At 43.3% G+C, this 14,961-nt stretch overlaps 1 protein-coding gene across 2 annotated transcripts in view; it reads right to left on the reverse strand.

Moving 5' to 3' along the window:
- The window catches only part of TDRD9 (tudor domain containing 9), a 318,925-nt gene that overhangs the window by 60,128 nt on the left and 243,836 nt on the right, over positions 1 to 14,961 (reverse strand). For both annotated transcript variants that reach the window (XM_056545568.1, XM_056545567.1), the window contains 3 exons: positions 10,245 to 10,345; positions 9,836 to 10,006; positions 603 to 714 (listed from right to left, as the gene is read on the reverse strand). In XM_056545568.1, the coding sequence (XP_056401543.1) occupies positions 603 to 714; positions 9,836 to 10,006; positions 10,245 to 10,345 (384 nt within the window). The remainder of the gene's footprint in view (positions 1 to 602; positions 715 to 9,835; positions 10,007 to 10,244; positions 10,346 to 14,961) is intronic.

The following is a 14,961-nucleotide window of genomic DNA, read 5'->3' on the forward strand; positions in this document are numbered from 1 at the left end:
AAAAAGTCTTCATATGTAATACACCAGCATTTTAGCATTCATATTGGCAGTAGCAGTTAGAGATGAGCGAACTTACAGTAAATTCGATTAGTCACGAACTTCTCGGCTCGGCAGTTGATGACTTATCCTGCGTAAATTAGTTCAGCTTTCAGGTGCTCCCGTGGGCTGGAAAAGGTGGATACAGTCCTAGGAGACTCTTTCCTAGGACTGTATCCACTTTTTCCAGCCCACCGGAGCACCGGAAAGCTGAACTCATTTATGCAGGAAAAGTCATCAACTGCCGAGCCGAGAAGTTCGTGACGAATTGAATTTACTGTAAGTTCGCTCATCTCTAGTCGCAGTACCCAGACAATTTCTGATCACTGTAAAAAGTTTCAGCTTCCTCCCACACGCAGCCATACTATTACTGAAAAACAGGTCTGCCATATACAGAGGCCAATTAGGCATTGCCAGAGGCAGGCTTTAATGGGCTTCATGCCTGTGTACACAAGCAGGCATAATAACCGCTAACACTTCTAGTAACCTGTGATAATTATAACATAGATTGCCAGAGTTAACTATAATATAGAGTACAACAACATGTAATGGTCTTCAAGACATACCTCTGTCACACTGATAGACAAAATCAGGCCCTTTATGGTTTCCAGCTGCTCTTTAATAGTTTGGGAAACAGGAACAGGTTCTACAGTCTGTTTCTGAAAATCCACAGTAATTCTAAAGGATGAAAACAAAATATATTTAAATATATAGTTAATGAATCAGTCCAGTAGTTTTAATGTTATGGCTCTTGTTCTATTACTAAAATGCTTCTGTGCACAATGGAGGCAGGCAGAAGGCTTGTGGAACTTCCCTGCCTCCTCAATATGTAGCAAAATGCTCGCCCATGATATGAATATGCTAATTTCTTTACTCTCACGTCCTAGTGACGTGAGAGCCTGTGGTCATGTGAGCTTTCTGCTATTGTAGCACAGCGCAGGCACCGCTCTCCTAGGTGTAGCAAGGGAGTGGCGCCTGTGCTCTGCTACAATAGTAGAGCGCTCACATGACCACAGGCCCTTCTTACATCACTAGAACATGAGAGTTACATAGTCATATCAGGGGTAAGCCTAGCACTGCATATTGAGGAGGTAGGGAAGCTCGGCAAGCCAGCTCCCTGCATCCATTGCGTACAGTCCACTACTGGTCATTACTCATTCATTTACAGGGGTACTCCGGTGGAAAACTTTTTTTTTTTTTAAATCAACTGGTGCCAAAAAGTTAAACAGATTACAGAGGATATTCTTTTCTTTTTGGAACACAGTGCTCTCTGATGACATCTCTGTCCATTTTAGGAACTGTCCAGAGCAGCATATGTTTTCTATGTGGATTTTCTCCTACTCTGTTCAGCTCTTAAAATGGACAGAGACGTCAGCAGAGAGCACTGTGTTCCGAAAAGAAAATCATTTCCTCTGTAGTATTCAGCAGCTAATAACTACTGGAAGGATTAAGATTTTTTAATAGAAGTAATTTACAAATCTGCTTTCTGGCACCAGTTGATTTGGAAGAAAAAAAAAGGTTTGCCTCCGGAGCACCCCTTTAACTTCTGATCACTGATTAACCCCTTAAGGACCTAGGGCATATGGATATACGCCCTGGCTTTCTGGTACTTAAGGACCCAGGATGTATCCATACGCCCGTGGGAATTTCGGTCCCTGTCGCGCGCCGGGCGGGGACCGGACCGGAATGCCTGCTGATATCGTTCAGCAGGCATCCCGCGCAAATGCCGAGGGGGGTCATCAGACCACCCCCCCCCCCCCACCCCCCGTGTTGGCGATCGCAGCAGATCGTTAGTGAATTCACACTAACGATCTGCCGGGATTCGGGTCATACGGGTCACGTGTGACCCAATGACCCGGAGATACAAGGTGATCGGGGGTGTACAATACACCCCCTATCACCCATTGTATCTATGGGGAGGTGGCGATTTAGTCACCCCCCCAGGAGCGCCGCTATTGGCTGGACAATCGCAGCCAATAGCAGCCGGCAGGGGAGGGGTTAACTGCATTTTCTTGCAGCTCTGCCCGTTAACTGAGTTCAGTCAGCGGGCAAAGCTGCTCGAAGGTGCCAGGGACCCCCCCCCCCCCCTCTGTGCGATCAGAGCCCCCTCAGGGAAGAAGATCTGCAGGGACAGAGCAGGGAAAGAGTACACCCCAGTGCAAGGTAGGAGTGAGTGTAAAAAAGTTTAAACCCCCCCCCCCCCCCCAGACCCCCTAATAGGTCCCCAAGGGTCCACCACAAATTTTTCAGTGTGACCCGGGCCCTATTAGGGGTACAGGGCGCTGCATTTGCCAACCCCCCCCCCCCCCCCCCCATTTTTTTTTGTCTGCAATTTTTTTTCCTCCCTTATATAACGGTGTGTGATTTCTAATCACACACCGTTATATCTAATAGTTACACCAAGCACTCACTACATACATCCCCACCCCCCCAATTTTGGGGCCTCGTGCTGCACATGGGCCTGGTCATAAAAGCCAAGTGTCAGGCAGTACTGGAGCGGGGAAGTCCTATACCAGACCACGCTGTACAGTATGGCCATGGCACGGAAGCGGTTCGAGGCCATTTGGAAATGCCTGCATTATGCAGATAATGAGGCATGTCCACCCGGAGGTTATCCCGCCTATGACCGGCTTTACAAAGTGAGGCCGGTCATCGATCACTTTGGGGCCAAATTTTTGGAAGCCCTGCGTACCGCTCAGGGACCTCTCTGTAGATGAGTCTCTCATCAGTTTTAAGGGGAGACTCATATTCCGACAGTATATTCCCTCGAAGCGGGCGCGGTATGGCGTGAAGCTCTATAAACTCTGCGAGAGTACCTCCGGGTACACTTACAAGTTTAGGGTGTATGAGGGACGAGATTCCCGTATTGAACCCCCAGATTGTTCCCCCACTCTGGGTGTTAGCAGGAAAATCGTTTGGGACCTTATGTACCCATTGCTGGATAAGGGTTTCCACGTGTACGTGGACAACTTTTATACCAGCATCCCTCTGTTCAAATCCCTTTCCGCCAGATCCACGTCCGCTTGTGGGACCGTGCGGAAGAACCAGAGAGGCCTCCCACTAAATTTTCTGCAGACACCTATCCCCAAGGGTGAGTCCCGTGCCCTTACCCATGAAAACCTGTTGCTGGTCAGGTATAAGGATAAGAGGGATGTCCTTATGCTGACCACTATTCATGGCAACGGCAGCTCACCTGTCCCTGTGCGAGGTACCACAACAACGGTCCTCAAGCCCGATTGCATTCTGGACTACAATCGGTATATGGGGGGGAGTTGATCTTTCTGATCAAATTCTGAAGCCATATAACGCCATGCGGAAAACACGTGTATGGTACAAGAAAGTTGCGGTCTACTTGGTACAGGTTGCCATGTACAACTCTTTTGTACTGTACCAGAACGCTGGCAGCACAGGGACATTCCTCCAGTTCCAAGAAGAAGTCCTAAAGGCCCTGATCTTTGCTGACCGGGAAAGAGCAGGCCAGAGTTCAGAAGGAACTGAAGTTATAGGTGCCAGGATCGTCCCAGGCCAACACTTTCCAGGTGAGGTCCCCCACACTGGAAAGAAGGGACGAACCCAGAAAAAATGCAGAGTGTGTAACAGGAGGGGGATACGGAAGGATACCACCTATCAATGTGACACTTGCCCCGATCATCCGGGCCTCTGCATTAAAAACTGCTTCAGGGAGTATCGCACTTCCATGCAGTACAAAATTTTCCCTTTTCATTTAAATTTTCCATAATTTGACCCCAATGTACCAAGTCCAGAGTACATTCCAAATTTTAACCCCATAAAACCACTAAATTGCCCCAAAAAAAGATTTCAGCAAAAAATAAATAAACTGATAAGACCTCTGGGGGTATTTTTTTCAAAAAAAACTGGTCATGGGTCAATGAGTCACTGTAATTAGGGACGTTTTATGTTGCCTCAAATGTGCAGCACTCTCTCTCCCCCTGAGCGGGGGTGCGCATTTGAGGCAACAGGTTAGGGACAGACACACATCACATTCCCAGAATGATGATTCAAAGCATAGGGTTTGGGATGGGCATATTCTTTAGTTTTGGCTATGCTCTGGGTCACCATTCTGGGAACATAACCTGTTTTAAAATTTTATGTCCCACTGTACCCCATTTTAGTAACTTACCCCATGTAACGTTTATAATTACCCCATGTAATGCCCCTTGAGGGGGTGGGGGGGGGGGGGGGGGGTCCCACTGCTCTGGCTCCACAGGCAGCTATTTCGAAGCTCAAGGCCCCTGACTGCACTCCTGTTCTTCTGTGACCGGTCCAGATATGAGGTATGTCCTTATTCCAAAGAATTGTATTTACAAATTACATTTTTTTTTGCTGTTCTGGCACTAAATGCGACATGCCCCCCCATTTCAGCAAAATTTGCAAATGTGACTCCTTCTCTTCTGAGCATTGTAGTGCGTCTGCAGTGCACTTGATGTCCACACATGGAGTATTACCATACTCAGAAGAGATGGGGTTACACATTTTGGGGGGCATTTTCTCCTATTACCCCTTCTAAAAATCTAAAATTTGGGGAAAAATCTCAATTTTAGTAAAAAAAAATAAAAATAATTTACACATCCAAATTAGTCAAACACCTGTGGGGTGGTAAGGCTCACTGGACCCCTTGTCACGTTCCTTGAGGGGTGTAGTTTCCAAAATAGTATGCCATGTGTTTTTCTTTTACTGTTCTGGCACCATAGGGGCCTCCTAAATGCGACATGCCCCCAAAACCATTTCTGCAAAATGTGCTTTCCAAAAGCCAAATGTGACTCCTTCTCTTCTGAGCATTGTAGTGCGCCCGCAGTGCACTTGACGTACACACATGGGGTATCACCATACTCAGAAGAGATGGGGTTACAAATTTTGGGGGGCATTTTCTCCTATTACCCCTTGTAAAATGTAACATTTGGGGGAAAAACAGCATTTTAGTGAAAAAAATATATTTTTTTCATTTAAACATCCAAATTTAACGAAAAGTCGTCAAACACCTGTGGGGTGTTAAGGCTCACTGTACCCCTTGTTACGTTCCTTGAGGGGTGTAGTTTCCAAAAAAGTATGCCATGTGTTTTTTTTTTTTTTTAACTGTTCTGGCACCATAGGGGCTTCCTAAATGCGACATGCCCTAGAAAAACCATTTCAGCAAAATGTGCTTTCCAAAAGCCATATGTGACTCCTTCTCTTCTGAGCATTGTAGTGCGCCCGCAGTGCACTTGACGTCCACATATGGGGTATTACCATACTAAGAAGAGATGGGGTTACAAATTTTGGGGGGCATTTTCTCCTATTACTCCTTGTAAAAAAAATTAATTTGGGGAAAAACTAGCATTTTAGTGGAAAAAAAAAAAAACACATCCAACTTTGACATAAAGTCGTGAAACACCTGTGGGGTGTGAAGGCTCACTGTACCCCTTGTTACCTTCCTTGTGGGGTGTAGTTTCCAAAATAGTATGACATGTGTTTTTTTTTTTGCTGTTCTGGCACCATAGGGGCTTCTTAAATGTGACATGCCCCCCAAAAACCATTTCAGAAAAACTCTCTCTTCAAAATCCCATTGTCGCTCCTTCCCTTCTGAGCCCTCTACTGCGCCTGCCGAACACTTGACTTGACTTACACATATGAGGTATTTCCTTACTCGAGAGAAATTGGGTTACACATTTTAGGAAGATTTCTCTGCTTTTACTCCTTGTAAAAATTCAAAAACTGGGTTTCCAAGAACATGCGAATGTAAAAAATGAAGATTTTGAATTTTCTCCTTCACTTTGCTGCTATTCCTGTGAAACACCTAAAGGGTTAACACACTAACTGAATGTCATTTTGGATGCTTTGAGGGGTGCAGTTTTTATAATTGGGTCATTTGTGGGGTATTTCTAATATGAAGGCTCTTTAAATCCACTTCAAAACTGAACTGGTCCCTGAAAAATTCCGATTTTGAAAATGTTGTGAAAAATTGCTGCTGAACTTGAAAGCCCTCTGATGTCTTCCAAAAGTAAAAACTTGTCAACTTTATGATGCAAACATAAAGTAGACATATTGTGTATGTGGCTCAATGTATAATTTATTTAGGATGTCTATTTTCCTTATATGCAGAGAGCTTCATAACATTTTCAATTTTTTCATAAAATTTTGTAATTTTTCACCAAGAAATGAAACAAGTATCGACAAAATTTTACCACTAACATAAAGTAGAATATGTCACGAAAAAACAATCTCTGAATCAGAATGAAAGGTAAAAGCATCCCAGAGTTATTAATGCTTGAAGTGACAGTGGTCAGATGTTCAAAAAATGGCCGGGTCCTCCAGGGAACGAAAGCCATAACCCATCCTTTCCCTCTCATCAACCTATTTATCATTCATGAGCGATATAGAGCAGTTTTCCCTTACATGCATGGAGTGAGAAAATTACATCATCCAGTCATCCACTCTGCCTCTGTCCAAATCCCTTTCTGAAAGCTGCCCCCACCCTCCTGAGGGACACAAACCATGTGGTTTCTGCCCTGCAGTGATGAGCTCTGCTCTCTTTAGAGCTCTGCTCTCTCTAGAGAACTGGAAGGTGTATATGGTCCCAGCCAATTACTCACTGAACTTCTCTCTGCTCACAGCAGGAGGGTGGGGGCTGCTCTCAGAAAGGAAGCCAGCTTGCAGAGCAGAGCTGCAATCATTTCTGGGAGGCAAGGGGGAAGAATAGCAAGCAGCCAGAGTAAAAAACAGGGGCCACATGAGCCATGCATATCAGGCAGGATGATTTACAGGGATCATATCCAGGTAGTGTGTTGGGTGGATATATATATCTGTGTATATATATATATATATATATATATGCATATACACAATTTCCCAAGAGTACCCCTTTAACCCCTTAAGGACGCAGAGCGTACCCATTCAGAGTCCTTATGGACTAAGGGCGTACAGGTATGCCCTGCGTTCTTTCGGCCCCTGCCACTCTCCGGGAAGGGACAGGAGGTGGCAGTGGGTACCGGAGTCACGAGGAGGCCGGAGTCTACTGAATCAGCGGCAGCGGAGCAGCGGTGGAGGCAGCAGTGAAGATCAGTGGTAAGTGACATTCACTGCTGCCTTCTAGGAGTTGCCAAACTATAACTCTAAGCATGCCCAGACACCCAAAGGCTTTCTGAGCATGCTGGGAGTTGTAGTTTTGCAACATCTGGAGGGCCACAGTTTGGAAGCCACTATACAGTGGTGCCCAAGCTGTAGCCCTCCAGATGTTGCAAAATTACAACTCCAAGCATGTGCAGACTGCCCAGGCATGCTGGGAGTTGTAGTTCTGTAACATCTGGCCCTTCAGATGGTGTAGAACTACAACTCCCAGCATGCCTGGACAGTCTCAGCATTCTGGGAGTTGTAGTTTTTCAACATCTGGAAGAGCACAGTTTGGACACCACTATACAGTGGTGCTCAAACTGTAGCACTCCAGATGTTGCAAAACTACAATGCCAAGCATGCCCAGACATGCAGGGAGTTGTAGTTCGGAAACATGTGGCCCTTCATATGTTGCCGACCTACAACTCCCAGCATGCCCGGGCAGTCCGAGCATGCTTGGAGCTGTAGTTTTGCAACATCTGGAGGGCTACAGTTTGGACACCACTACACAGTGGTCTCCAAACTGATCTCCTCCAGTTGTTGCAAAACTGCAAATGCCAACATACCCTTCGGCTGTTTGGGCATGCTGGGAGCTGTAGTTTTGCAACAACTGGAGGCACACTGGTTGGGAAACATTGTCTGTTTCCTAACTCAGTGTTTCCCAACCCATGTGCCTCCAGCTGTTGCAATACTATAACTCCCAGCATGCACTGACAGACCATGCATGCTGGGGGTTGTAGTTTTTGCAACAGCTGAAGGCACCCTGTTTGCGTAACAGAGTTTGTTACCTAACTCCTTGTTTTGCCACCAGTGTGCCTCCAGCTGTTGCATAAATGCCACCCCCAGCATGCACGGACAGTCAAAAGGCATGCTGGGAGTTGTAGATACGGTTTCAAAGATCTGTCAAATGCCAGTGGGGTGTAAACGCTCACTGCACCCCTTATTCAATTCTGTGAGGGGTGTAGTTTTCAAAATGGGGTCATATGTGGGGGGTTTCTGCTGTTCTGGCACTATGGGAGGTTTGTAAATGCACATGGCCCCCGACTTCAATTTCATCAAAATTCTCTCTCCAAAAGTCCAATGGCGCTCCTTCTGTTCTGAGACCTGTAGTGCATCAGCAGAGCACTTAACATCCACATATGGGGTGTTTTCTTAATCGGAAGAAATTGGGCTTCAAATTCTGGAGTCCATTTTCTCCTACTACCCCTTGTGAAAAAGAAAAATTTGGGGTAACACCATCATTTTGGAGTTAAAATTCTAATTTTCAATTTTCACATCAAACCTCAACGCAAAGTCGTCAAACACCTGTGAGGTGTTAAGGTTCACTATACCCCTTGTTACGTTCCTTGAGGGGTGTAGTTTCCAAAATAGTATGCCATGTGGGGGTTATTTTGCTGTTCTGGCATCATGGGGGCTTCCTAAATGCAACATGGCCCCCAAAAACCATGACAGCAAAATTTGCTTTAAAAAAATCCCACAGTTGCTCTTTCCCTCTTGAGCCATGTTGTGAGCCCGCAGAGCACTTCATGTCAACATATGAGGTATTTCCATACTCGACAGAAATTGGGCTACAAATTTTGGGGGGGCTTTTTCTCCATTTACTACTTTTAAAAATGAAAAAAATGGGGTTACAAGTAGGGACCGACCGATTATCGGTATGGGCGATATTATCGGCCGATAATCATGATTTTGAGCATTATCGGTATCGGCAATTACCACCGCCCCGGACCCATTGCCTCCCCCATCCCCGGTTTTATAATTAATTGTTCCCGGGGCCCACGCTACTTCTTGCTCCTTCTCCGTCCTGCGTTACGCTGTGCGCAATGACGTGTGACGTGACGTGCGCGACTATGGCACCGCAAAAGCCACTGCAGTGCATTGATTTAAAGCTCCCGCTTTAAATCAATGATCTGCAGCGGTGTTGCGGGGGGATAAATAGCCGATAACTTATACCGGAATATCGGTATAAGTTATCTGCTATCGGCCCTAACCTACACCTATTATCGGTATCGGCCCTGAAAAAACGATATCGGTCGATCCCTAGTTACAAGAACATGTTAGTGTAAAAAATGCAGATTTACATTTTTCTCCTCCACATTGCTGCTTTTCTTATGAAACACCAAAAGGGTTAACAAACTTTCTGAATGTCATTTTAAATACTTTGAGGGGTGTAGTTTCTGTAATGGGGTCATTTATGGGGAATTTCTCACAGAAATGCCCCTCAAATCCACTTCAAACTTAACTGTTCCCTGAAAAATTCAGATTTTGAAATTTTCGTTAACATTTTACAAATTGCTGCTATACTTTGAAGCCCTCTAATGTCATCAAAAAGTAAAAACATGTCAACTTTCTGATGCCAACATAAAGTAGACATATTGTATTTGTGAATAAATAATAAAAAAAAAATGTTGGAATATCCATTTTCCTTACAAGCAGAGTTTCAAAGTTAGAAAAATGCAAAATTTTCATAACATTTTTTGATTTTTCACCAAGAAAGGATGCAAGTAACGCCGAAAATTTACCACTATGTTAAAGGAGAATATGTCACAAAAAAACTCTCTCAGAATCAGAATAAACGGTAAAAGCATCCCAGAGTTATTAATGCATAAAGTGACAGTGGTCTGAATTACATTTTATTTTTTATTTTTTTATTGTTGACTTCTTTGCTTAAAAAAAGAATAATATGTATTACCTGGTTAATTTTAAAGTAGAAGTGTCTCCTGTAGAAAGCTCTTCAATTGTCTCTGCAGAATGGGCATTAAGGGTAAGAGGAACTTTCAGCTGTGCAGTCTTAAGCGCCAAATGTACTTCAGTGAGTGTCTTAAATCTTTCAGTAGGATTGCGAGAAAACTCCACAAACGCTCTAATGAAAATGAAAGGGTAAATCAGACTACATGCAACCATAAGAGGTAAAAATATATATATATATATATATATATATATATATATATATATATATATATATATATATATATATATTCAATGAACTGTCATGGCAAGCAAAGAGGTAAATTTTGTAAAACAAGCACAGAAAAACCTTGGAAGAGAAAGATATGTCACTATTTGCTATTTCTCACATCATTGCTATTAATATTACTTACTTTGATACATCAAACAATATAGATTTTACTTGACCACACTGTCTGAAGAGTGACTGTATCTGCTTGTGGTAGAGAAATCCATAGGGTGGGAGATTCTTCAGCTGCTCAAAGAATTAAAGACAATGAAAAAGGGAATTTCAACCTAATAAAATTTTAAAAACACAAAAAAGCCATAATCACCTGCACTGATCCCCTGCAACTGTTGTTCTATTTGCTCACAGTCCAGATCACTCAGTATCAGGATCAGTGCGGGTGAGCGTGGCTTATTTTTTAATTTTCTATCAGCCCGACTTAGTTTTAAAAATATTCCTTGGGCTAAACAAACTCTTTTAAACAATTCAAATATTATTGAATGATTTAAATATATGAACAAAAAGTATGACAGACAGTACATAAAAAAATAAAAAAAAAACTATATTATATTATATTATATATATATATATATATATATATATATATATATATATATATATATATATATATATATACACACACACACACATACATATATATTATATATATATATATATATATATATATATATATATAGTAAGAAGGTGAAAGGTATGGTGGTGGATGGGCGATATATTTGTTGGCCTTAAAGGCAACCTGCTTCACCAGCTGAGGGGGATTTGCTAGTTGCAGCTCACACTGCCAGAGAGAGCTGAGAGTAGAGTTCTTCCCCTACATTTGCTCCAAGGTTGGAAGCTGGTGAACAGTCTGCCTGGAAAAGACTTGCTTGAAGCCGCATGGCATGGTCTGAGGTGTAAACAAACATCTAAGGAATACAGGTGGACTTTTGTTACGTTTTCCTTTGTTCTGCATTTATAGGCTGTTTGCTGTGTGACAAGTGTGAATAAAACTTTGAATTGGAAAATACTGCTTCCTTGCCTATATACTGCAACCGCACCTATTTGCAAGAGCGAGTCATCACATTTGGTGTAGGATGCGGGCAACGCAGTGAGGGCCGCAGTTGAGTTGAAGTACGCGGTTGCCAAGAACCAAGTTGGGGAAAACTCACTAGAATTGTTGCTAGGGGCAACGAACAGCCGATAAGCGACTGTCCAGTATCTGCAGTGATCCAGTGTTTGCAGTGTTGTGAATAATAAAGGCCGTGGTGAAAGCGCTCATGGAGGCCAACTTGCAACAGCAAGAGACCAACAGGCACCAGCAGGAGGCCAACAAGCACCAGCAGTAGACCAATCAGCTACTACTAAAGCAAGTGATTATAGATGAGCAAATTTACAGTAAATTCGATTCGTCACGAACTTCTCGGCTCGGCAATTGATGACTTATCCTGCATAAATTAGTTCAGCTTTCAGGTGCTCCCTTGGGCTGGAAAAGGTGGATACAGTCCTAGGAGACTCTTTCCTAGGACTGTATCCACCTTTTCCAGCCCATCGGAGCACCTGAAAGCTGAACTAATTTATGCAGGAAAAGTCATCAACTGCCGTGCCGAGAAGTTTGTGACGAATCGAATTTACTGTAAATTCGCTCATCTCTACAAGTGATCTCCCTCGTGCCAGCAAGCTTATCTTTCCCACTTTCATTCCTCCAGCTGTTCTTTAAGCAGGTACTTCACAATTGTCCTGGAAAACTCTTCTTTACAAACTCATATCAGTATAAGCTTCATTTACGTAAGGAATTGACAATTATTTCACATATAAAAACAGTAATACATCCGACGCGTTGCAGAGAAAAAGAGAAAACCCACATTACTCTAACCAGTCCAAAAAAAGCCACAGTTTTTTTCTCCCAACGATAGGCAGAATCAGGACGAGGAAGAAGCTATTACAAGAGGAAGAAGAAAACGAAAAAGAGGAGGGAAGCGCACACAAAAGAAGAAAAGAAGCTTGATCTCTGAAATGCCTAACCCAAATGAAGAAACCCTAAGGGGGGGAATTTAATTTATCACATACAGTCACATGGGAAGAATTTAACCCCTTAAGGACCAGGCCATTTTACACCTTAGGACCAGAGCGTTTTTTGCACATCTGACCACCGTCACTTTAAGCATTAATAACTCTAAGATGCTTTTACCGAATATTCTGATTCTGAGAGAGTTTTTTTGTGACATATTCTACTTTATTTTGGTGGTAAATTTTCGGCGTTACTTGCACTCCAAAATTTCATGAAAATTAAGCATTTTCAAACGTTGAAGCTGTCTGCTTGTAAGGAAAATGGATATTCCAAACAAATGTTATTTTTATTCACAAATACAATATGTTCACTTTATGTTGGCATCATAAAATGGAGGGCTACAAAGTAGAGCAGCAATTTTCAAAAATTTCATGAAAATTGCAAAATCTGAAGGGCCAGATGTTACAGAACTACAACTCCCAGCATGCCTGGGCAGTCTATGCATGCTGAGAGTTGTAGTTTGGCAACATCTGGAGGTCTACAGTTTGGGCACCACTGTAACAGTGGTCCCCAAACTGTGACCCTCCAGATGTTGCGAAACTAAAACTCCCAGCATGCCCAGACAGTCTGGGCATGCTGGGAGTTGCAGTTCGGCCTTCCTAGTGGTTGCCACAGTAAAAATCACTTTCCTTTCAGTTCCATTATCCCCCCCCCCACCGTCGATTCCCTACCTGAGCCGGGATCTCCGGTGAATATCTGCCATGATTGCCGGGCCCCACGAGTCTTCTCCTTCAGGTACCGGCCGCCATGTTATCCCCCCGTTCTGCCTGACATCAAGGGGTGGGCAGAACGGGGGGTTTCCATGGCAACCCACCGTCCTGCTCTGCCATTGGTCAGAATCAGTTCTGACCAATGGCAGGGGATGGGAGGAGATCGCAGCATTGCGACCTCACTCCTACCCTGCAGGATGCTGGGGCCTGTCACTCACAGGTTCGAGCATCCCTATTTTCCGGGTGATAGGGTCACCAGAGACCCGATCAGCCCGGAATAGGAGAAAATCGCATGTCTGAATTGACATGCGATTTTCTGCGATCGCCGACATGCAGGGGTCCCGGGACCCCCCCCCTAGGCATTTCCACGGCATGCCTGCTGAACGATTTCAGCAGGCATGCCGTTCCGATCTCTGCCCGGCGAGCGGCAGGGACCGGAAAACGCCATGACGTTGTGGGACGTCATTGGTCCTTAAAGCCCAGGGTGCCATGACGTTCCACAACGTCATTGGTCCTTAAGAGGTTAAGGTACTTCAAAAAGGCCTGTCATACTGTCCAACTATGGATATGGATCTGTTTGAAATGTATAGAGATCTGAATGAATACATCAGAAAACTGACAAAAAAAAAAAAAGAAAAGAAAAGCATTTTTTTCAGATTAAGAATAAAAAGGAAAATGTCCTGGTCTTCTTATTAAATCTAATGAAAAAATACCAAATATTGTTTTTGAAGAACCGGAAGATTTGGCAAATGCCCTCCTAAATAGTCCTATTCCATCTGGTTTGAAAAATCAAATTTCAAAATTCTATAAAGTTCAAAGCCGCAGCAATTATATAGAAACATTTTATGAATTGATTTTAAAAGATCTGAGAGAACTGGAAAAAACTAATAATGAAAATTAAAAAAAGATAAAAATAATAACCTTACACAGATAAAAAGGTGCCCTAAAAAATTACTGCTTTTTACCCCTTTAGGACCAAGGGCGTACAAGTACGCCTTTGCTCCCTGGTGCTTAAAGGGGTACTCTGGTGAAAAACTTTTTTTCTTTTTAACCCCTTAAGGACCAAGGACGTACAGGTACGTCCTTGGTCCTGCTCCTGTGATATAACGCGGGGTTACACGGTAACCCGGCATCATAGTGAAGCCGGAACCCGCTGCTAATAGCGTGCAGCGCCGATCGCGGCGCCACCCGCTATTAACCCTTTAGTGAAAGTAAAAGCTGCCGGTTAACTCAGTGGGCTGTTCGGGATAACCGCGGCGAAATCGCAGCATCCTGAACAGCTTACAGGACAGCGGGAGGGCCCCTACCTGCCTCCTCGCTGTCCGATCGCCGAATAACTGCTCAGTGCCTGAGATCCAGGCATGAGCAGTCAAGCGGCAGAATCATCGATCACTGGTTTCCTATGAGAAACCAGTGATCAATGTAAAAGATCAGTGTGTGCAGTGTTATAGGTCCCTATGGGAGCTATAACACTGCAAAAAAAAAAAAAGTTAAAAAAAAGTGAATGAATATCATTTAACCCCTCCCCTATTAAAAGTTTGAATCACCCCCCCTTTTCCCATAAAAAAAAAAAAAACACAGTGTAAATAAAAATAAACATATATGGTATCACCGCGTGCGGAAATGTCCGAATTATAAAAATATATCGTTAATTAAACCGCGCGGTCAATGGCGTACGCGCAAAAAAATTCAAAAGTCCAAAATAGTGCATTTTTGGTCACTTTTTATATCATTTAAAAATGAATAAAAAGCGATCAATAAGTCCTATCAATGCAAAAATGGTACCTATAAAAACTTCAGATCACGGCGCAAAAAATGAGCCCTCATACCGCCCCATACACAGAAAAATAAAAAAGTTATAGGGGTCAGAAGATTAATTTTCCTGCATGTAGTTATGATTTTTTCCAGAAGTACGAAAAAATCAAACCTATATAAGTAGGGTATCATTTTAATCCTATGGACCTACAGAATAAAGATAAGGTGTCATTTTTACCGAAAAATGTACTACGTAGAAACGGAAGCCCCCAAAAGTTACAAAACAGCGTTTTTTTTTTTCAATTTTGTCGCACAATGATTTTTTTTTTTCG

The sequence above is a fragment of the Hyla sarda genome, chromosome 11 (genome assembly GCF_029499605.1).
Source record: "Hyla sarda isolate aHylSar1 chromosome 11, aHylSar1.hap1, whole genome shotgun sequence".
Taxonomy (NCBI): domain Eukaryota; kingdom Metazoa; phylum Chordata; class Amphibia; order Anura; family Hylidae; genus Hyla; species Hyla sarda.